Source organism: Melospiza georgiana, chromosome 4 (assembly GCF_028018845.1).
Source record: "Melospiza georgiana isolate bMelGeo1 chromosome 4, bMelGeo1.pri, whole genome shotgun sequence".
NCBI lineage: Eukaryota > Metazoa > Chordata > Aves > Passeriformes > Passerellidae > Melospiza > Melospiza georgiana.
Genome location: NC_080433.1, coordinates 32,877,379 through 32,901,430, shown reverse-complemented (window position 1 = coordinate 32,901,430; position 24,052 = coordinate 32,877,379). Strand labels below are relative to the sequence as shown.

At 44.6% G+C, this 24,052-nt stretch overlaps 1 protein-coding gene across 1 annotated transcript; it reads left to right on the top strand.

Annotated features, from left to right (window-relative positions):
- The first annotated feature begins 14,057 nt into the window (after positions 1-14,057).
- Positions 14,058-23,854, top strand: LOC131082292 (cytochrome P450 2D14-like). Its single transcript, XM_058022054.1, has 9 exons — positions 14,058-14,469; positions 17,093-17,264; positions 17,990-18,142; positions 18,753-18,913; positions 19,081-19,254; positions 20,634-20,775; positions 21,319-21,506; positions 22,405-22,546; positions 22,673-23,854. Exons 1-9 carry the CDS (start codon positions 14,257-14,259, stop codon positions 22,849-22,851), a joined length of 1,524 nt encoding a protein of 507 aa, XP_057878037.1. The 5' UTR covers positions 14,058-14,256; the 3' UTR covers positions 22,852-23,854.
- Positions 23,855-24,052: the final 198 nt, after the last annotated feature.

Below are 24,052 nucleotides of genomic sequence, written 5' to 3'. Positions count from 1 at the left end.
ATAGCGAGTGTTCAGATAGTATTAGACTGCTGAATCATAATCGCTGTTGGGTTTATGCTATCCTCAGTAGGTTCTGAGGGTGACTGATGACCTAAAATGGTGCCTGGGAAAGTATTTTGATAATTTTGTGGTGAATGCTCCCTGAGTATAGGTAGTAGCTGAAGCCAAATTTCTTTTTTTCTTTTTGTTTTTCTTTGAACGACCTAAAACTGGGGGTCTTCTGGGTTAAACCAGTTGGAAAGTGAAAGCAGCGGTAAAGCTCAGATCCAAGGGTGAGAATCTGAGGCTGCAAACCTGCCTGGAGTCTGGGGGGCTCCAGGTGATTCCCTCTCCCTGAGAGGGAGAGCGCAAGTTGGCACCTCAGCCTAAAACTGAGAGCTGTGGTGGTCCAAAAAGCCAGTTGGAAATGCTTAGTCACCATTGGACCAGTCACACTGAAAAGGCCAGTCCCAAAACTCTCATATGAGCTTAGTGCCAAAGGCTGAAGCCCTTTAAGCACTCACCCGTGCTTTAAATTCGTTTAAAATCTGCAATATGGACCCACATAACCCGTTTATTACAATTAAATACAAATTCTGTCTTTAATACCTACCACCAAAGGAAAATATCGAGTCAGATGGACTGTTTAAAACATAATCCTCATTGCAATTGTATTTATTTTTATGCTGCGAAACCGTGTAATTATTGCTTCATTTTAAAAATTGTTAATTGTCATATTTCTCTTTATCTTTTCTTTCTAACAAAAAAAGGATGAATTGTGATGTTACATTTTAGTTAAATTGTATGATCTGTTTCACCCCTCAAAAATGTACGGTTTATTCCAAGCCTGTGATCTTCCCCTGAAGTATCATGTATCTGTAATCCCATTGGCCCAAGTCTTATTCTGCACCCACTCTGAATCTCCCCGTTAAGCTGTGGGGGGAGAACTCAGGCTCTCTCTTGGCCCTTTGCTCCCTCCTGGCCCTTTGCTCTCTTTTGGCCCCTTTTCCCCCTAGGCTCTTCCCCTCCCTTCCCCCCTTCTCCTTCAGAAACCATGCTGCTACTGGGGGTGGGACCCCCAATAAACCCTCATCAAATTAGCACCTTCAGCAGCCGTGTGGAGTCTCCTTGCCTGACTGCTGTTACCAGCAAATTTACAGCTTAGGGGGCCCCCCACGGCCTCCCGTGGGCATCCTCCTCCCCAAACGAACTGCAGCACACCTGGAACTGATTGCCCCAGGGTTGGAAGCACAGTCCTGCCATCTGCCATGGACTGATCCAGGCTGCACTGAAAAAAGGGCGAGGTTCCTGAACATCTACAGTATTTTGATGACATCATTGTATGGGGGAGCACAGCAGGGAAAGTCTTTGAAAAAGGAGAGAAGATTATCCAGAGTCTGCTGAAAGTTGGTTTTGCCATTAAGTGAAGTAAGGTTAAGGGACCAGCTCAAGAAATTCAGTTTCTAGGAGTCAAGAGGCAAGATGGACATCATCAGATCCCAACAGAGGTAATCAACAAGATCACTGCTATGGTTCCACCTACTAACAAGAAGGAAACACCAGCTTTCCTAGGTGTCATAGGCTTTTGGAGAATGCACATTCCCAAGTACAGCCAGATTGTGAGCCCTCTCTACCTGGTCACCCTCAAGAATGATCTCCCCTAGGGCTCTGAACAGCAACAAGCCTTCACCCAGATTAAGCAGGAGATCGCTCATGTGGTTGCCCTTGGCCCAGTCAGGAGGGGACCAGAGGTGAAGAATGTGCTGTACTCTGCGGCTGGGAACCATGGTCTGTCCTGGAGCCTTTGGCAGAAGGTGCCTGGTGAGACTTGGGGTCGACCACTGGGATTCTGGAGCCAGAGCTGCAAAGGCTCTGAACCAAACTACACCCCCACAGAGAAGGAAATCTTGGCTGCCTATGAAGGTGTTCAAGCTGCCTCAGAAGTAATTGGCACCGAAACGCAGCTGCTTCTGGTACCCCGCCTTCCAGTGCTGGGGTGGATGTTTAAAGGAAAGGTTTTGTACATGACACCACTGACACCACATGGAGCAAAAGGATTGCCATCATCAACCCGTGCTCCCATATTGGAAATCCAAATTGCCCTGGCATTCTGGAAATTATAACAAACTGGCCTGAAGGAAAGACTTTTGGATTATCTTCTGAACAAGACGAGAAGCAAGTGCCTTGGCATGTGCCAAGGAAGCCCCGCCATATAATGAGCTACCAGAGACAATACACCATCTTCACTGATGGTTCCTGCCAAATTGTAGGCACTAACCAGAAATGGAAAGCTGCAGTATGGAGCCCCACATGACAAGCTGCACAAACTACCAAGGGACAAGGTGGATCAAGTCAGGTTGCAGAGCTTAAAGCCATCCAGCTGGCTTTGGATATTGCTGAACGAGAGAAGTGGCCGAGGCTCTATCTCTACACCAACTCATGGATGGTAGCTAATGCTCTGTGGGGATGGCTGGATTGCTGGAAAAAGGCCAAGTGGCAGCACAGAGGGAAACCCATCTGGGCCACCGAGATTTGGCAGGACATTGCCACCCGAGTAGAGAGGCTGACCGTGAAGATTCGACACATGGATGCGCACAAACCCAAGAGGTGGGCTAATGAAGAGCATGACAACAACGAACAGGTGGACCGAGCTGCCAAGATGAAAGTATCACAGGTGGATCTAGACTGGCACAAGAGAGACTCATTCCTGGCTTGCTGGGCCCATGATGCTTTTGGTCATCAGGGGAGAGATGCAACATACTGATGGGCCCGTGACCGAGGGCTGGACCTTACTATAGACAACATCTCTCACGTCATCCACAATGTGAGACCAACGCTGCAATCAAACAGGCCAAATGGGTGAAACCTCTGTGGTACAGTGGGCGATGGTTGAAGTACAGGTATGGGGAAGCCTGGCAAATTGACTACATCACGCTTCCCCAAACCCGCCAAGGCAAGCGGTATGTCCTGACCATGGTGGAAGCAACCACAGGACAGTTGGAAACCTACCCTGTGCCTCATGCTACCACCCGGAACACCATCCTGGGCCTAGAAAAGCAAGTCCTGTGGAGACACGGCACTGCTGAGAGAATTGAGTCGGACAATGGAACCCATTTCAAGAACGGCCTTATAAACACTTGGGCCAAAGAACATGGTATTGAATGGATATATCATATGCCCTATCATGCACCAGCTGCCGGGAAACTTGAATGATGCAACGGAACACTTAAGAAGACTAAGTGCCCTGAAGGCACTTAGTGGTGGAACCTTCAGAAATTGGGAATTGAACTTAGCAAAAGCCACCTGGGTGGTCAACATCCAAGGGTCCATCAATCGAGCTGGTCCTGCCCAGTCTGAAGCCCTGCACACAGTGGATGGAGACAAAGTTCCTGTGATACACATGAAAGGTATTTTAGGAAAGACTGTTTGGATTAATCCCACCGCGGGCAGGGGCAAACCCATCCATGGGATTGTTTTTGCACAAGGACATGGTTACACTTGGTGGGTAATGCAGAAGGATGGAGAAACCTGTTGTGTACCACAAGGAGACCTAATTTTAAGTGACGACTGTGTGTAAAGTTTCATTCTGTATTGTGTGTATACATATACATACATATATATATATATATATATATATATATATATATATATATATATATATATATGTAAGATATTGGTTTGTGCATGATGTAGATGGTAATAGAATAAGGGGTGGGTTATGTCCTAGAGTACAATACAAAGATGCATTCTATCTTTCAAGAGCTGTTGAAATCAGGAGGGGCATTGTTTTTTCCTTATCTCCTGTTAAAGGACGCATCAATGCCTTGCCACACGACTCTGAGATAACTCCGTTCAGGAGTCATTTCTGTCAAATGGGCAATCAAGGACCCACTGCGTTACTCATAGAATGATATCAGCCCATTGTGAGATGCTCTGTCCAGAGGGGAGGAGCTAAACATCCCCACCTGGATATAATCTGGAGTTTGGGACAGAACAAGCTGCCCTTACCCACTGGTTTTCAGAAGATAAGAGCTACCAGATCTTTTCCATGGGATCACTACTTCCAACAAGACCATTTCATCTGGACTTCTAACAAGACCATTTGGACTTCTAACACCACCCTAACTAGCAGAGCGTCACATTGTATTCTGACTCTGTCAGTGGTTTTTTTCTTTTGTATTATTGGATGTATCTTGGTTTTTTCCTTTTTTCCACCCCTTTACTTAATAAGTTGTATTTCTGACTTGCAATATCTCACTGGCTTAGCTTTGAAACCAGAACAGTGAGGGACATGGGGCCTGCTGCGCTGGCTCAAGGTCGGAACAGCCTTAGTGACATTGGTGAAGCTGGACAAGTGACAGTGTAGCGATTTTAGGGTTGAGTTGCACGTTGCTGGTGGAACAAGTGCAGAACGACGTGGATGACCGCAGTAGGTGTTGTGTTTCTCTTAGTGCACCTGTACCAGCTGGACATCACAGTGAAACAGGGGCAGAACAAGGTCTGCACTTCTTGTCCCATGGTGTCACACAGGGACAGGCCTCCAAACACAAGTTATCCTACACAATCCAGCTGTGCAAATGTGTCAGTATAAGGGGAGAAAAGGGGTCCTGAGCTGAGTGACAGCACATGCTCACAGTGCTGAAAATGTGTGCGTAACTTGAATGAGGCAGGAGCTAACCGCATATACCGAAAGAACAGCTGTGACACCACCGAGCACAAGCTTAAACAACAAAGTATATAATGTGCCACTTTCCCAAAACAGGAATATTTTTACTCTTACCATTGAAGCAATCCCAGCCAACAAACCAGCAGGACATTGATGCAAACAGAGATAGTTACTTTTACATTATTGACTGCAGGGAAATGGTAACAGCAAGTGTACTTCAAAATAATGCCTCTCCTCATCTCCTCTTTCTGAGATGTGCTGAGCACATGCTGCTCTGAAGTGTCCTTGGAAGCCAGGAATGTTCAGCAGCCATCAGAAACAGGATAATGAGCTTGGAGTGAAAAGATAGAGAAGTATTGCTGAAACCTGAATTCTGATTTTTCTATGAGGAGACAGAATGACCCAAGATTATTCTGCCTGCTCCAAGAGCCATAAGCACAGGAGAAAAATGTTCTTTTTTTAGCCAGATTAACTTCCATTTTTTTTTAATTGACAAATGACTGAACTGAGGACCTAACTATGAAAAAGCAGCATCTCTGACTATCCTTCCAAGGCATGGAAACAGCGGCAAAATGCTTCCTGTGAAAAACTCCCTCTGCCAGAATAAAAAGATCCTAGCTAGACACTTCCTGGAACCAGAGTCTTCAGATTAGCTCTTTATCTATTTTAATCTCTATTTGAGATCAATAGCAACATATATCTTTGATTTGTAATCATTCTGGTATCAGTGCTCATTAATACCCTTTGCACAAGGATTTGTAGATTCTTTATCACAACGGAGTAAACAGCTCCATTAAACACATTATGCAAGAGAGGAAATGGAGCCAGGAGCCAGCTGAGTGCTACCCTCTAAGGCACAGACACTTAGGTTTAGACTTGTGCTTCAGGTTAGGCTTGTGAAAACCACAAAGCACAGACCTTCAGGGATGTTTCAACTCCAAAATGCATGCAAAGTGAAGTACTTAATGTCATCTCATTACATTTGATTACAATCACTTCATTTCAGAATTTTGTTTTATTCTTTAAATTTAATTTAGTTCTATCATCAGTCTACCATACTCAGATTGTTTCACTTTCTTATCTGAATTTAAGATTGTCGATGAGTAGCAATTCAGCAAGGTTTGGTCCATTTCTATGCATTTTGTGTCATCCCAGACCATTTTATTGTTTTATTTTTTAGCATTTCATTTCATCCCTTTCCTTTCCTGTCCATTCATGTCGTTCCCTGATTTCAGGATTTCAATAACTATAATTTTCAATGAGTATAATTTTGGCAAGTTTTGCTTCTTACACTGCAACTCATTTCCCAAAATCAGGGAAAAAAGGTAAACAAAGACAGGAGAAGAAATTGAAAGAATGAAATGCTAAAAAAAGAGAGAAAATTCTAAAACAAATGGAAAGCAACAAAAGTGACAGGGATGACCTGAAGTGTGGGGAATGGAGCATGGCTTGCCCAACTGATCCTCATTGAAACCAGAGAACAAAGTCCAACAAACACTCTGGAAAGGAGATATGATGAAATAAAACTTTTTCTTTTCTGTACACAGTGGTGCTACCTCCAAAGCACAGTTAATACATCTTATTAAACTATGCAGCCACTGTCTGGTAGCTAGCCCACCATCCTAACAGATGGAAGCTCTAGTTTGATTCCCTGTCATGCTGAGGAATTCTTACAGCTTTGTATTCTGACTTGGGGGAAGGAAGGTTCACTATCTACTCAGGCTTTATAGAGAACGTGGGGCAGAGCCTCTTCTTTCTATATTCTTTTCAAAAAGCAATACCTGTTACCAAACCTCACAAGGTTCCTAAATCAGCCTCCATTTCACACATGGTCTGAAACTTCCTAACATAATAAGCCTCTCTGAAGAGTGAAATACTGTGAAGTCTAGTTTCTAGATACTGAACAGACCAAGCCATGAAATAATTATCAAAATTACTGTGTGCACATTAACATTCACACTATTTGGAATCTGAGACAGCAAAAAGCAAAAGAATTAAAGTACAATGGAGAACCAAGTACATGCTTATCTGGAAACAGATCACCAGTTATGCCTCCAGACTTAGAACTTTTGATCTCTGCACCCAAATTCCGTTCTGGGCTTCTACTGGACCTGCCTCAAGACATTTCATGTAACATTCCTTTATTTATTCCCATGAATACAGAAAGGAAAATGTTATCCCGTTCCCAAACTGCAATGTTTTCTAAAATGAAATTATTGTATTAAGCCAGTTTGAGGCAAGACAGACTCCTTGTATTTATATTACACTTCAGATTATACTTAGGAAAACAATATCTTAAAAGCAAAGTGTCATTATTTCTAATATATAAAGTACTGAGTAAACAGCAAAACTAGAAGAATTTAACTGGAAGCTAGTCTCAAGTATTTGTTTGAAGAGTTTAAACAGAAGAAAGATTTATTAAATAACAGCTTTACTGGAAACAAACTTTTTCAGCTTTGCTAAGTAGTCCATCCTCAGCATTCCATTTGAGGATGGACATTTAAATCACCTATATAATCTAATGTTTGGAGAAACATAGTTACATTTATCATGATGGTATCTGAGTGCAAAGAAAATCCTAAACCCAGGAAAATTATCTGACACAACATCCACTCTCTTCTGTCCATGTTCCCAGAAATGTATATGGCAGAAGTATTTGCCTTTTTCCATCTTCTGCATGTTCCGTTCATGAACATTGCTTTGGGAAATTTAGTGTGGGGATACATGGTGCTCTTTCCTTACAAAATACTAATATTTAAACCAGGTATTCAGTATTTCCCAGACAGTTATGAGAAAGCCCAGCTCTGTGCCCTGGCAAGTCCATGTTGTTCTCCTGGCAACTTCGGAAGCCTTAGGCAGAAGAGTCATACAGGATGACATTAATGGAATTGGAAATTATTTCTGCCAGGCTAATTGAAGCCATAGAAAACAGAAAAAAGAATCTTAAAATGCATTCTGTATTGATCCAGGTCTCAGAGAAAGTGTGTTCCAACAGCAATCTGCTGGTTTGCAAAACAAGCTTTCTATTGCTGTCTGCAATACATGAATTTGTAGGCTTCATATACAAATTTGTAGATAGGAAAGCTGTTAAAAGTTTCCTGCATTCTGGTACTAAATGGCACAATTGAAATATGCACAAATCACAACCAGGGCGTCTCCAACTCCAGAAGTTTAGGGAAAATATAAGCAAATGAAATTTTATTATTAACTGGGTAGTGACATAGCTCAGTGTCACAGGACAAATCAATGGCAGAAACCAAATCAAGACTGTTTTGTCTGTCTGGCTTCCAAACCATGGATTTAATTACACCATTCTTTCCAAACATGTCTATAGAAAAGTAGAATGAGTTTTTCTGTGTGGACTTAAAGATATCTCTTATGGGGGGAAAAAAAGATACAGGGTTCTAGCCATTAGCTGTTTCCAAAATTCCCCGGGATGCTCTCATTACAGCAAAGAAAAACCCCCACGTATCAGTATTAAACCAAAAATGAAAAGAATAGCAAGATACTCACAGCTCCTGAGAAGCTTAAAAAGCAAGAAACCAACACCAGCAGCTGAGAGAAATCAACAGCCTGTGGCATCGGGGGCATAAGCCATGTTTTTCTGACAGTTTCACAAGAGAATGTGAGTCAAGGCAACTGCTGCCAGTCATTTTCCAAATGAGCAGGCACCTTCCCAGAGCTCAGACACATCACAGAGGTTTAATGGAATCTTCAGGAGGCATTTTGGACCAGTGCTGGAACCACAACCTGTGCAAAGCAGCCCCTTCGTTCATTTCCTCCCTGCACTGGGCTTAGAAATTGCACGTGCTGAGCTCTGTTTGGCTGCCTCAGATTGAAGTAATAGTGGGAGCAGTTCAGCCTGTGAGAGAACTGAATTTGGCCATTAAAACCAAGCCAGCTTGCTCTGATCTCTGCTTAACCCCAGCTAACATGACCAGGATGCTGTGGTTAGGGCCCATAACCACAGCTTTGGGCTTGCTGAGCTGCTGAAGCCGTTGCTGGGCAGCGTTACGTGTACGTGTGAGCCCAGTCCTGGATCATCTCAAGCTCTGTGAAACGTCAAGTCAAATAAAGCCTTCTGCTCTTATCATTTTCATTTTTCAGTCCTCCCTGTCTAAGGCTTTTCTAGGGGTGGCTTCATCTCAGTGGCTGCTTCATTCATCCAGATGTTGATGTTTGCAGCAACTGCACAGCTCACTCTGCCAAACTGCTCACAGCATCACTGGAGCTCGTCTCTTCCAGCACCAGCACAGAGTTGTCTCTCTGAGGTAAAAGAGAGGGGGCCCAAGACATGCGTTGCTTTTGGCACCAAGTTCAGGTCATTGCTCTTTCAGGGCAAGGGACATGTCTGGGGATGGGATGGCATGAAGGATAAAGGCATGGGCAGGGATGGGTGAAAGAAGTAAAGTTCAACTACAACTCACTTTGGTGCCAAGTGACCTGCTGTGATTGATATAGGGAAAAGGGTAGGAAGCCATGGAGAATTTAAGGAAGAAAAGCCTGAAGAACAGATTTCTTTGCAATGTGGGAAGACTGGCAGTAAGTCATAGTAACAGTAACTATGAAAGACTTGGCTATTTCACTTCTGCTGACTGCTTTATTATGAACAAGCTGTTAGCACAGTCCATCTTAAGGCTGTAGAAATATTTCTGATGTTTAAAATCCCTGTCTGAAGGCCAAGAAAGTCACAATGAACCAGCTGACACTAAAATTTCCAGAGTTGGGGTTGTGCTTCAGGCTAAATTTGTTTGGGAACATTCAGCCAAAAGTTTGTTCGTGCCTTTCTAACGGCTGACATCTTTCTTAGAAATCCATTGTTTATCTGACCTTCTCCTAACCCATTAGAAAAATTTCTGGTGCTATTTTCCTGTCTCAGTTGAATGCTTTGAAGCATTACAGGCAAAATTTGGCAGGAGGCAGCTTTCTGTTAGGAAGACACATTGCAGCAGCTCTCTAAAACTGTGCTCAAACTTGGCTCTGCTACAAGCACTTGAAACCCCAGTTTGTGTGCACCTGATAGAGCTCTCAGTTCTTCATCTAAAACTCCCCCGAGATGTCTGAGTGGAGCAGGTGCTGGTTATTGCTGGCTGCCAGGGCTGCTAAGGGCAAATGACAAGTGTGAAGCTGGTCTCTGCCATGCACCCCTTGCCCATTCCAGCACCAAAATGGTCAGGAGGAAGCCAGCTGAGTGAAGGCATAACTGGCAAAAGAGACACTGTGTGCTGAAAAAAGGAGGTGGGCGAAGGTTAAAAGAAAGTCTGGAACTAGGTGGGAGACCATGGGGGTTTTTGCCTTAGAAGAGGCCACCAAAGAGGAAAGGTTTCTGGGATCTTCACCAGCCCCAGCTCTGCTGTAACCTGGGAGATGAATGGCCAGGGAATGAGAGAGCAGGCTTCACACTAACCAGTGTTCTTGCAAGAGGCTTTGCTTCTCCAGAAGGGAAAATTGCTGGGGTTTGTGTCCATCCACATCTGAGGTGTGAAGGAGAAAGCAGTCAGCCTGATGGGATTTGGACAAAAAATTTCTGGAAGCTCAAGGAAATATTCATGCTATGTGACCAGTGCTTCCTGGTTGGCTCCAGACTTGAAGCAAAGAAGGAAGGAGGGAAGAAGGAGCACCTCTTTGGCCATTGGAAGGGTTTCACCCACCGTTGTGGAGAGAGAAGTATGTGGTGCTGGGTAATTACTGAAACAGCAGGTTTCATAACCAGGCACTGACCTCTGACCTCCATGTCCAGGGTGCCAAAGCTGTGATCCTGCAGCAAGATCTGCAGAAGCTGCTTGCAGCCTCAGCTGGGAGCTGGCCATGTGCCGTGGACAGCTGTGTGTGGAACCTTCTAGACTATTACACTCTGTTCTAACCCTTAGAAGGTCATTTGCCTCCATTGGTGGCATCTCTGAGGGACGCCTTGGGGACAAATGACCACCTGCTCCTCACCCACGCAGGCACTGATGATCACTGTGGAAAAGCCCATCTAAACCACCTTTATGGGCAGCGTGTGAACAGTAGGTGCAAAACAGACTTGGAAGACAAAAGCTGTAATTAAAATCAGATTAGTCAGTGATCATCATCTACTCTGTGCACTGAATACAGGCAGGGTCCTTCAAAAAGGAAATATAGCATGTAATTATAATTAAATCTGATCTTATGGACAATATGGACAAAAATTCTCAACTAAAGTTGCCTAAAATTTTTAAAATGGCAACTCCTGCATTATATTGGTTCTGGATGCTTTGTTTTGCAAGATTAATAAGTTTTTTCTTAAAGTTGCCTTTTTGTTTGTATTTCAGTACCTTCACCCAAAGAATGGTAATGCCTGCATGCGACTTCTGTAATTCCACATAGCTCATCTCTAAATTCACTGTGCTCTCTCAAAGATATGCAGCCAGCACAGTGGGGCAGCAGTTAGCTAAAATTAATATTTATGGATTTGGAGGATTTTTTCTCTGACTTGAAAACTGCTCAAAATATTACTTTATTGAAAAGAAATGCAAATCAATACCTTCCATTCTTCAGAAGATTAATGATCCTTTTCTCTTTCTCTGTGTCAGAAAGAGATTTGTTGTCTATTGTTTTTTTGCTGGCTTTGAAGACTGTTCTTTTGCAATGATGAAGCTATAGCACTGTTCCACTCCTTTGCAGGCCTGGCCATCCATGCTACTAGCCAAAAGTGGAGGAGCTGTCAAGTTTGCAGGAAAGGATCATTTACCAAGTGACCTTTTGGAAAGATGTCAATTGGGAAGTCAGTGCCAGTGTAGGGGTCTTTTCCTTAAGCTGATGCATTTCTCAAGTCACAGCTCTGTCACTTCATGTCAAGGCTGAGCCACAGGAAGCAGAGTAGCTGGAGAGTTCCTGTTCTGATGGCCTTCCATCAGAAGGGTGATGTTCATTAGAATTAAATCAATTCTGATCAACCATCCCTGTTAGAGTCCCCAGGTGAATGATCGGAGTCCAACAGCCTTTGGCTCTTTGGCTCTAGCCAGGGTAAGTATAACTGAAAGGACCTAGGTGAATATTTTTGTGCTGAAGTTCATAAAAGTCAGGCTCAAACTAAAGTGAAACAGGCAAGGTAGCATCCTTTTACTGGTGGGGTGATGAGGAAATGTCCACTGACATTCCTGGGGCCACATTTCCCATTTTTCCTCTGTCATCTGAGTGCATGTGTCATGAAAATCAGTGTGGGAGGAAGCCCTTGATCACCCTTTCCCAATCAGCCATCTTCTCAAGCCAGCCCACCGAGGAGGGAACTGCTGCAGCTCTGTCTCCTGAGACCTCACACTAGAGCTGTCTGAAATGTGGAGGGTACTCAAAAGCCAACAGCTCCCAGGCTACACTGCAAACAGAGTTCAGCTCTGGCAGCTCTCCCAGGCCAGACTTGCCAAGAGTGCTCTCTGTCCCATCACCCACAATAAATCAATAACCTTAAGTTTGTCAGCCCCAGTATAAACACCTAAGGGACGTCATCAGTGATCATCCACCAGCTGGACTCTGTACTGTTGATCCCACTTCTTTCAGCCCCACAATCTGAACAGTCACCCACCCACTTTATCAGCTATCCTGGTACTGTAGAAAATGGTGTTAAAGGCTTTGCAGTGTCCAGGAAATAAATGAGACACACTGATCTCATGCTTTGAGCAGGTTGCCCTCAAAGAACAACTAGCTCTCCAGGGCAGCTCCCTTTGGGATTCTCTCAGGGAGATCCCTGGATGAAATGAAACCTGTTCTCCTGCAGGTAAGGGCAGTAATGCTGCTTGTACTGCTGATTTCTTGCAGGATTTAGTATTTCACAGTTTCATGATTGCTGCAGGCAAAATTCATCGACCATCATATCCTGAACCAATTCTTCCTATTTTGTGAACAACAAACCCAGCACAGCGTCTCCTCCCGTTGTCTTCTCAATCAGCTGTGTCATGAAGCTGTCTTGAGCACCCTCAAGAAACCATCCAGACTGTGCCTGACCACACAGCCCTTCAGTTAAAGCGCACTGTGAGTTAGCCCTAAGGCCTGTGATTGTGTGGGATGGCTCTCTTGACTTTCTCTCCTTTCCCAGGAATTCTGTAGTGAGTCCCTGGCCCATCTCTCCCCATAGTGCTTTGCCACCTTCTCCTTGCCCACAGGCACTCAGCTGGTCCATCACCTCTCCCATGGCCACGTTCTGGGCACTCCTCTGCACAGCACACAGCCACTCCTCACTGTTTCCAGCCTGTCCTTCCTGAAGACACTGTGCCCATTGGGGCAGCTCTCCAGGTGTGTGATCTACCCTGATATGTCTCTGTAACGCAGAAGAAATCACAGCTCTGCAGTTGTGTGGGAGCTGGTATTCCCCCCAGTTGTTCCCCATTCTACAAACAAACAAATGTTTGTTTCAAACTACTTGAGACCAACCCTGCACCCTGAGTCATGATGCTCTCAAAACAGGATTCTGCTGTGGACACTCCAGCAAGGTAAGGTCAGCACACAGACAATGAGCATGGAGATGCCTCCTCTGGCAGGGGAAAGGGCATTGGAGGCCCTGGCTGCACACCAGCGCTGCCTGCACAGCATTTGCAGGGGCATTGCCCTGCAGCCCGAGCTCCCCATCACTGCTGCAGCAACTGTTCCATTAGGAGGCTTTCCTCTGATCACACTGAGATCACAGATCAAGCTGTGATGGGTTTACTGCTTCTTTTTATCTAGAGCTGACTGTCCTAAGAGCAAGGCTTGTTGATCTCCATTGGCAGGGATGCCAGGAGCACACAGCTGTGCTGCTTTAGGAAATACTTTGACTAACTCCATAATTGTATTGGGATTACTACTGCCCCAAAGGCTGGATATTTGAGACACCTTGTAATATATGTGACTTCTTCTTGCAGCTGAGCTGTGTTCCACAGAAGCTGAGGGCATTGTGCTGAGTGACACTGGGAGTTTGGTAAAAACTTTTAATCCTAGAAACATAAATTATTTTTAAAATATCAGGGGACTGTTCTAAGCTAATTGCTGTAGTAAGTGCTTTCTGTAAGGGAATGTTTGATCTAACTTGAATTCTCTCAAGTTCCAATGGAACCCCCTCTTTAGCCTGCAAAGAAAAACCTGTATGATCTGTGTTTAGGAGCTGCTTCTTCCTTGACTTGCCTGTACTAACAAGAAAGTGACACACATTTAAACAACCTCTTTCCAAATTGTCCCATGAGAATGCAGCAGGACTGGTTGCTTGTGAACTTCTCCTTGCCTGTGAGAAAAGGCACCCAAACACCCAGGGCTCAGCCAGCCCTGCCCCACTGAGTTCACTGTTGGCACCAGCTGCCGCTTTCAGCAGCAACAGAGGACTCTGAGCTCTGGCCTTGGATGAAGAAGAGGGGGAGGAGGAGGAATGTCCCTCATCACCACTCCCCTAAGGCTGAACCTAGCAGAAGAGGAGCTTAGAGGTAGAGCCAAGGTTCATATTTAAAAGCCAGCAAGTGCAGGGAGAGAGGAGCAGCAGAAAAAGGCAGCGTGAGGAAGAGGAGGAAGAAAGGAGAAAGGAGCAGCTGTAAGGGCAAGAAAGTGAGAGAGGAGAAGAGAAAAGGCAAAAGGAGGCAGCAACAGTCTTGGGTCAAAAGAGGAGAAACAAGGAGTAGACAGGCTACAAGATGGCATTGCTCCTGTGGCTGGGGTCCCAGCTGTCATCCATCTGGAGCAACATCTCTATACTGGGAGTCTTTCTTACAGTGTTTACTTTACTGCTTGACTTCATGAAGCGCAGAAAGAAGTGGAGCCGTTACCCGCCGGGCCCAGCCTCGCTGCCATTCATCGGGACCATGTTCTCCATTGACTTCCACAACCCCCACCACTCCTTCGGCCAGGTGAGTGGCAGCCTCTGAGCAAAACCCTCCACATACAATCCACCATGGGCCCAGGAGGGCTGGGTCACACCCTGGCACCAGCTACAGGTACATAACATGGAGAACAGGAATTTTCCTTTCCCCTGAAATTGCTAGAGAGAGCTTTAAGACTAACTAGCAAAAAAAGGTAAAGGAATGTAAAAATATGCACACAGGATGATAAACATGGAAACAGTGGATAAACAGATAATGAGGAATATGATGGGTGTTTTGGCAAGTTATGTAACAAGAAACGCGCACATGACCAAAGAAAATGTTCAAGGGAACATCACTTGTAATACTGAATCACTCAGCGAGTCTGACTTCCAGAGACAGCTTTCAATGACCCTCTAGGACCATGAAAGGACTTCCAGCAGGAGGCAGATGGGTGCAGATAAGTCCTAGGAAAAGGATATCTATGTAGTAGCTGGGAAGCATGCTGCTATGGATATGTATGTTCATGATGCAATAAATACCCTGTTGTAAAGAGCATTTCATGACACTCATTCTATTAGAGGAGTCGTGTGCTACAGTAAAGCATATCTGCTTTCTAATACTTCAGATTATGTTGGAACGTTTATTTTTGGCCAACTTCAGTATCACTACCCTCTCCAAAGTCCAGGATGAAGCAAGTCACTGCTCAAGGACACTAACGTGCCCCACACAGACAAAGAGATAATTGTGCACCAACACTTCTCAACCTCTATCTCCCCATCACTGTATGAGCTCAGTGGGCGAGCACTGCTGTGCCCCAGTGACAGGGGCTGCTGTAGAGCTGGCTGCCAACCCTACTTGCGGGCAGGCTTGGAGGCAAAGGAGCAGGGGGTTGTGCAAACAATGGAAGACAAACAAATATCTGTGTGCTGGGAATGTGGCTGCAGGAATGGCAGGCTTCCCTGGGAGTTACTGAAGCATACCTGCAAGCATGTCACATTTTCAGTTAAAGAGACCAGCTTGTGGGATTTGCCCCTGCAGCAATGCCCAAAATCTCAGTAGGTTCCTATTTAAAGTCAGGGCTTACCTTTTCTCAAAGGGAAAGTAGGGCTTTCACAGCCTGCAGCAGATAAACCAGGGGTGTTTTGTGCTTCAACTTGCAAATCCTAGAGTCCTCTTTTCTAGAACAGCGTGTCCAAAACTTGCAAGTGGAGAAACTAAATACAGCATTTGTATGATTTGCTTGCATGTAGATGAAAAGCTTCTCATTTTCAAATAATTTCATGTCAGGGTCATACTAACCACAGTCTTGACCAGTAATCATTTTTACTGATGTATTTCTAATTAGCATTTCTAAGAGCTAATCCCCTTTTCAACCCTACTGCAAATACAGTATTAAGTACTTCAATTCCTTTCAATGCTACAGTGAAGAAATCAAGAATCTTAGCTTTTAAACAAAGAAAAAAAGACAGGAAAAAAAGTAGAAGAAAACTGTGGGGTTTTTTGCTACTCTTGCACTGTCTTAAAACAACGTACTTCTGAGATATGCTCAGTGTTCATGACTTGCAAGGGAGCTTTGACCAGCCTGCCCAGGAGTCCATGTCCCATTAAAGGGCTTGTCTACCTGGAGAAGGCTTTGCTCCATGGCCAGCTCCCATGGAGCTGACAGGATTCCCTGTGCAGCCATCCTGATTCAGCTGTATGAGGCTCACAGATCACAGCAGATGTAGGGTTCCAGTTACCAGTTGTACTAGATATGTACACTCTTCTCAGGGAGAAAGTTGACCTGGGACTCCAGTGTGGAATTTCCTTTCCCAACCATGTTTCTGGAAACCTGTCTCTGGGTAGATCTTTAGGTACAAATGCATCTTTAAATGCAAATTACATATCACTTAATTATCAAGACTTCCTTCAGCAGAAGTAGACCAACTGAGAACTTACTTAGCCTTTCAGATCAAAAGAAATAGAACCATTAGGAAATAATTCATTATTGAGCATGCAGTCTTTAAAAATTTCCACAAAGGTTCCTGACAAAATTAAAAGTACTCGCACAATGTTCATGACAACAGTTTGGCCAGGGTAGGTGTGTTCTACATTTTTCCACTTACAGGGCATTGATCCTGCTACAGCTGCTGCTTGGCACTGTTTGGAGCTGATACATTGCAAAGTTCAAGGTCAAAGATCAGCTGAAGATCTCTGAAAAAAAGTACCTCAAAGTTCACTCAGTAGTAAATGCCCTAAAGAAAGATATGGTGATATTTCTGATGTTACACTCAGCTCATTTTCAGGGGACATGTGAAGCGACTGCCAGAGCCTGGGCCAGCCCTTGGAACTCTGGTGCCACGCCCGGAGTGGGGAACTGCCTCAGTACAGGGATTTACCAGAGGCAGAACCTTTAGAGCCACTCGCTCTAAGGCGCCAGACACAAGCCATGACACGAACCAGGTTTAAGTGGTTAAAGTGGCAGAGAAGGTTCGGGAATCACGGGCTGGGTTACCATGAGAGGCAGGGAAACAGTTGGGACAAGGGGTGGGGAATGGCATGAGGGACAGCTTTGAGGAAGGGTAACACTAACTCGGGGAGAACATGGGGGTACGACAGAACAAACCACATAACAAAGAATCAAAACATAAATTCAAACCGCAACAGACATGCTTTCTTATCTCGGCAGCTTCAGAAGAAGTTTGGAAACATCTTCAGTCTCCAGAACTGCTGGACCAACGTGGTAGTGCTGAATGGGTATAAAACAGTGAAGGAAGCCCTGGTCCACAAATCAGAGGACTTTGCTGACCGGCCGCACTTTCCAATATACGAACATATGGGCTATGGAAAGAATTGTGAAGGCAAGTCCCATGACAATGGATATTCCTTGATGGCACTAGCAAGGGAAGGATTGGGTAGAGGCAAGATTTTCTCAGTGCAGTGCACCTTTGTGGGTCCCCCTGGTCAGCCTCCTTGCATGTCTGGCACCCTTTGGTGGTGATAAACTTGGATTTGATTAAAGGGGGGCTCCCCTTCATGGCTGTAGTAGAGCTCCAGCAATCACACACTTCTTCAGCTGTGTAAGGACACTGTACATGGTACAACCTTTCTGCCAGCTCCCAACAGCCACAAATTAGTACTTACAGTGCTTATGTAAGACAAAATGCTTATGGAAAAGGGTACATGTAAGTTGTTGCAAAAAATATGATAATTTAATTCAAGACAGAGTATTTTCCTACATCCTGCCCACATCACATCCTCAGCTCCTGTGTGGTGGCACATGCTGCTACCCAGTTCACACAAGCTATGGGAACAATGCTGAATGTTTTGGAGAGGTGATTCCTTTATCCTTAGCAGCCCTTGTTGATCCCTTTGAATCCCCCTGCACCTTTGCCAGCCATGCACAAGCTTTAGAAGGTGCAGTGATCCTTTTCTGAATTGCTGTCTGAACAAGCTGCACAAGGTCAGACTGTTTCATCTATCCATACAGACCTGTACTTCCAGACTCACAACTGCTGTTCTCTAGCACCATTCACTTGATGTACAAGCCAGATATCTGACATTTCTTGCTCATCCACAATTCCAGGGATTGTTGTAGCAAGATATGGGCACGTCTGGAAGGAGCTAAGGAGATTTGCACTCTCTACGCTGAGGAACTTTGGGATGGGAAAGAAATCCCTGGAGGAGCGAGTGGTAGAGGAAGCTGGATTTCTTTGTTCTGAAATCAAGTCTGAAGAAGGTTTGTGACATCCACAAGGATGGGGAAATCACAGGAAAAGGCCATACAGTGATGCAGAGAGGAGTAATGCTACAGCCACTGCTGTTTGCATGCAGGGCTCTCTTCCCATGCAAATGCAGTATTCCTAGTCTATGTGCCCTCCTTGGAGCCTCTTCTGCTTTACACAGTGGGGCTACTGTAACACTAATCCATTTGAATCAGTAAACAAATAGGAAATTAGAAAGAGGTAAAACAGAGTTATTCCCAGAGCTCAGCAACTCTACTTGATGAGGTTTAGTGGAACATACTGATATTATCACATGCAATAAAAGTGCAGCTGAGAGTTCACACCCTGTCATCCAGACACAGAACAAAGAGTTACCTGTCAAGTTACAGAACAGCCCCACAGTTCAGTTTTCCTTGGGAATTTTCTTCTTTAAACATAGAGCAACTAAATATTAGTAAGAATGTGATTATTTCACTTCCTAGAATGAGTGATGCTTTGAGTGGTTTGGGGCATTTTCTCCTGGTATCATCAAAGTGGCATTTGTGTATTCTCACTGTTGACAGATGAGGTTCAGCAGTTTGGTGTTGCTGAGCTTCATGGCTTGGTCTCCATTTCCATTTTCAGGTAAATCTTTTGATATACATGTTCCCTTAAATAATGCTGTCAGCAACATGATCTGCCACATTGTCTTTGGAGACCGTTTTGACTATGGTGATGAGACATTCAAGAAGCTGTCAAGGTTATTTCAAAACTCCTTGGATCAGGAAACTGGATTCCTGCCTCAGGTAAGCCACAAGCTGTAAGAAGCTGCCCTTGAGAGAATTGTGTTTTCATCATTTTTTTGTGAATTAGTTGAGAGAATTTTGTTTTCCTCATTTTTTCTTTTTTTTCCATCATGCAATAAATATCTCCTCTCTCTTCCTTTGTTCCCTCTTTGGTTCTCACACCCCAGCTTCTTAACGTGGTGCCCACTTTGGTGCGGATCCCTGGAGTGGCACAGATCCTTTTTCGAGCACAAAGGGAGTTAATGGACTTCATAGATGAGGCCATAGATAAACATGTGAAGACCTTGGACCCTGCTTACACCCGAGATATCATGGATGTATTTTTAAAGGAAATGGAGAAGGTAAAAGATCCTCCAGGATCAGGAGTAGTTTCTTTGCCAGTTCAAACCTGTGAAGCTGACTTTCCTCCTAGAGCTGCACCAAACCTCTTACGAACTAATTTCCTACTTTTTCACTCCATGCTGTACCTTGAGAAGAAAGGTTTTCTTCATGCGGAACCTCTTTTATTGTCTATAGTTAAAGATAGTATAAAGTTAAATATAGTATAAAGTTTAAGATATTTGGGTTGGCCTGTCCATCTGCCATATGCTTCTGCACATGGATTCACTACATTTCAAGTACCAGATGAGCAATATTACCAAATTCTGCTTGCAAATCACTTCCCCCATCCAAGTCCTCAAACTGCACTGCTGCTCTGCATTACAAACCCTGCCGTGCTGTGGGGATTGGGCACCTCCAGCCCATGGGCAGAGCAACGTGACCCACGTTACTCTGCACTGAGCAGTACAGCCTGGGGGTGGGTGCTGCCTCTTGTCACATCTCTCTTCTGTTCACTAACATCGCCTGAAAGCCAGTCTGATAAATCCCTCTCCTGAGTTAACTTGGGTCAAGTCAATCCCAAACTCCCTTGTCTGAGATCTTTTCTTGGAATAACAGTTGAGTCTTAAATGCATTATTAATTGCTATCCATATTACAACAGCATCTAAATATACAGAGTAACTTAACAGAAGCTAGTCCCTAGGAAAGGGAAGTATAGAGAGGATTAGAAAAGACAAGCAGGTGAACTCATGCAGAGAGCTTGTCATATCTCATATGCTAACAAATTTGAGCTCAATTAGCATTTGGATGGGAGACCAGTTTTGCTAGAAGTGGTGTTGCAGATTTAGTACGAAGCAATAATCCTTTAACCTGATAGCCCTGATCCTTGTATTTTTATTATTCAGTAGTAAGAAAACACCAGGGCAGGAGCAGCGAGAATCTGTAATGCATAGCTGGAGATAACCCACTTAAAATAATGCTAATTTTGCATTTGCCACATCAATGCAGCCTCCTCTCTCCTCTGTGGCTTTTATCATCTGATCAAACCTGAATAAGTGTGCTCCACTTCCTCTGGGGGAAGATGTTACAGTGAGTGGCAAGGGCCTGCTGTCTGTTTGAGCTGAAGGCACAAGGTGTTTACATCTGTCCTGAAGGCAGGAGTAGCATTCTTCTCTGAATATGCTGGAAGTGGTTGAGGGCCTTCAAATACAGGAGGTAACGGAGCTACAAAGTACATCACTCATGCTCAGACTGTTGCTTGTGCTGTAGGCCGGTCTACCAATAAAAAGCAGGAACACATGCTAAAAAATGGATGTAGTGCTTCTCAGAACTCTAGGACAGAGGTGTTGTTGCCCAAGCAAATACCGCAGCTCAGATCACCCACTTTTTTGCTCTCCACAGGGTAAGGCAGCTGAAGAGAATGGTTTCCACTATAACAGCCTTCGTCTGGTGACCCTGGACTTGTTCACAGCTGGTTCTGAGACCACCTCCACCACTCTACGGTGGGCATTGCTGTACATGCTTCTCCACCCAGAAATACAGAGTAAGTCAGAAACTTACCTGCAGAAATGGAGCCTCTTCCCTTCAAGAGTCATTTCTCCACAAGGATTTTGCAATCAGGAACAGCTTTGATGACTGTTGGTCTAGCAGAAACAGAGGAGAAACACTTCCCAAACAGCTGTTCTGGCAGGAGGTTGCCAAAATAAAAAGACTGAAGTTTGAAGGGCAAGTTTGCTCTTGCCTTCATTTTGAGGGCTTCATCTGGGGACTGGCTGTGGTCAGTGTAGGCTCTTCCAGTATTTAGAATAGATGCTGATTGGTTTAAATTCTCTAATGCTGCTTGTCCAAGCTGGATAGAGGAGGGGTAAGGTAGCATATCAAGTGGCAAGGCCTTAATAAGGGTGCTATGAGCAAAGAACAGTTACACGTAGCCACTGATCAACTGAAAAATGCCTTCCTGTCTAAAACAGCTGGTCCTGTTCTCACACAGTGCTTACAATCTCCTGCAGCCAGTCTTCCTTCAGCTTGTACCAGCTGCCTCTGGTTCTCCAAGGGTCCTCTAATTCTTTATCTCTTCTGCTTTCAGGTAAGGTCCAGGCAGAGATTGATAGAGTGATTGGCAGAGAGAGACCACCCAGCATGATGGACCAAGCAAGCATGCCTTACACTAATGCTGTGATCCATGAAGTGCAACGCTGTGGGGATATTGTTCCTGTTGGGATACCTCACATGACATACCGGGACACCGAGTTGCAAGGCTTCTTTATTCCCAAGGTGACCGTGACCACACAAGCAACACAGCAACCTCTCCTTTTGCAGCTGCCATGCACGGGGTGGGGATGATCCCATCCAACCCTGCAGCATTGCACTTCCAGCCCCAATTACAGTCACTGCTGAGCACTAAAATAGGACATTTTGCAATGCTATATTCAGGCAGATGGTTACATCTGTGTTCTAGGCTCACACTTGTTGTATGGGAACACAACTGCAGTGGCAGCTCAGTGCAAAGGTTTCCTTTCCTCTCAATGAACCGTGGTATTCACTGCCTGTCAGAAGCAGCCTAACAGACTCTCTGGAGGCACTGAACACCAACTTACTGGCTTTCCTGAGATGCTAGCAGTCCAATTCTAATCTCTGAAGCTACTCAGATGCCATTGGCATTCAGACCAGTTTCATTGTGACCAGCAGCTGCCCTGGCAGCAGTGGCAGAATTTAAGCCTGGGATTTTTTTGTAGCCGTGTGGTATCTCCTCTGATTTAGAACCTTGACATGTGAAACAGGAAAGCTTTGCAATTTTCCCTGGTCCGTGCAAAAGTTGGGCTTTGAAGTCTGTCAGTCAGCTTGCTTTTTCTCTGCAGCTATAAAACTAGGCCAGGAGGATCTGAGAAGCAGAGGCTGTTTCCACTGTGTAACTGTGAAATTAAGCATTTGCACGCTACAGCCTCTGTAAGGCTGCAAATTACAAAAGTTCAGGTGCTTCAGAGTGTAGGGCAGGCACCAAATGCCATTGGAAAAGGGCCTTGCTTTACCTCTGCTTCAAATAAGATGCAGAAGTAGAAATGGGGGCTATTAGTTGGCAGTCAGGGACTAAAGAGGGACCAGCACTGTTCTGTTGTGCCAAGATAATGCTGCTGGTCTCACTTAAGTTGTTTCCTCTTGTGGGGGAGTGCAGGGGACGACAATCATCACCAACTTGTCTTCGGTGCTGAAGGATGAGACAGTCTGGGAGAAACCAAACGAGTTTTACCCTGAACACTTCCTGGATGCAAAGGGGCAGTTTGTGAAACCAGAGGCCTTCCTGCCCTTCTCAGCAGGTAAATCTGAGGGGAAGATCCAGCTGCAGGTCAGAAGCACAGCTGGAGAGTGATCCGGTCCCCCCGCGGCAATTCCAGCATCGATTATTGCCCTCTCTGACACACTTCCTCTTCCCTTTCTTGCAGGTCGCCGTGCCTGTCCGGGAGAACAGCTAGCCAGGATGGAGCTCTTTCTCTTCTTTACCACTCTCCTGCAGAAATTCACTTTTGTGCTCCCTGAGGACCAGCCCAGGCCACGGCAGGACGGTCACTTTGCACTCACCAACTCTCCACACCCATACCTGCTGCGAGCTCTCCCAAGATAGGTGCACACCACTCCCCTTTCACTGACACACCACCACCGCCCAAACTCTGTCAGGAGCATTGCAGGTCTAGGCAGGATCGTGCCACGTTCAATCTCAAGTCTCTGCAGAAGGCCACAGCTGTGTAGAGTAAGGATCTAGGCCAGTATCTTGTTGAGCTTAATTCCAATTGTGCTTCTTGAATCAGACAAGAGAACTTCAGCTTCAACAACAAGGTGACATTACAATGTAGTTTCAGCATAGTGCTTCTGGAAAATCTTACCATCCAGGACATTCATGTCCCCTTCATTCCTTCCTGTTTATTACACACTTCTGTGTCTTGAACAAATATTGCATTGTCTTCATTTCTAGCCTCAAAGAAAGTAAGTTTTAATCCTGACAGCCCTTATGTCACACTATATCTCCAGTAGGAGTAAATACCAAGGAGTACATAAATAATCCAGATGGTGTTTTAGCCACAGAAGAAGATAATTTGTGAAATACAGAAATTTCCATAAATACATTTAAAGAGAAATCCTGGTGTTTAGATTTATTATCTCATTCAATTTTTTTTTTTATTTTTGGCATTACATAAAGTCAGCTCTAGGACAGGTTTGGAACTCACCTTGGGATGGAGTTAACACTGTGTGAAACTGTATGGCCACAGATTTCAGAGCTGCCTCTCTCTTTCTTCTTGCAATATCCCTGACAAATTGTTTGCAAGATATAAAGATATGTTGATGTTTAAATTAGAAGTTGCCCACTTACCATATCTAAAGAGATAGTAGCACAAAGGAGCTCCTACATATAACCACCACTAAAAAAAAATAAATAAATCTGATATCAAGTGCACGTGTGGAGTAGTAATTTTGTGTAATAGTAATTTTGGAAGCTATGAAAGCTATGGAATTATGCATATACTTACTAACAAAATTAAGATTTGAACTTCAGCAGGAACTGCACATTTGCACATTTATGCTTTTCATCAAAAAAATAACTTGAAAGAATAAAAGTGATGCGAAATCTCCTTTCTCGCTCCTCCTCTTTCTGGTTGCCTCAGTCCAGCTGTGCTCCTGCCTCAGATACTCACCTGAGATTTCTCTCCTCACACTCAGCACCTGCGCCTTTCTAGATCATTTCAGTGTTACTTTTCTGTTCTGTTCAGTGACACCAAACTGCATGTGTTCAGATTTATAGGGGCCAGCACATTCCCCAGTGTGTTTAA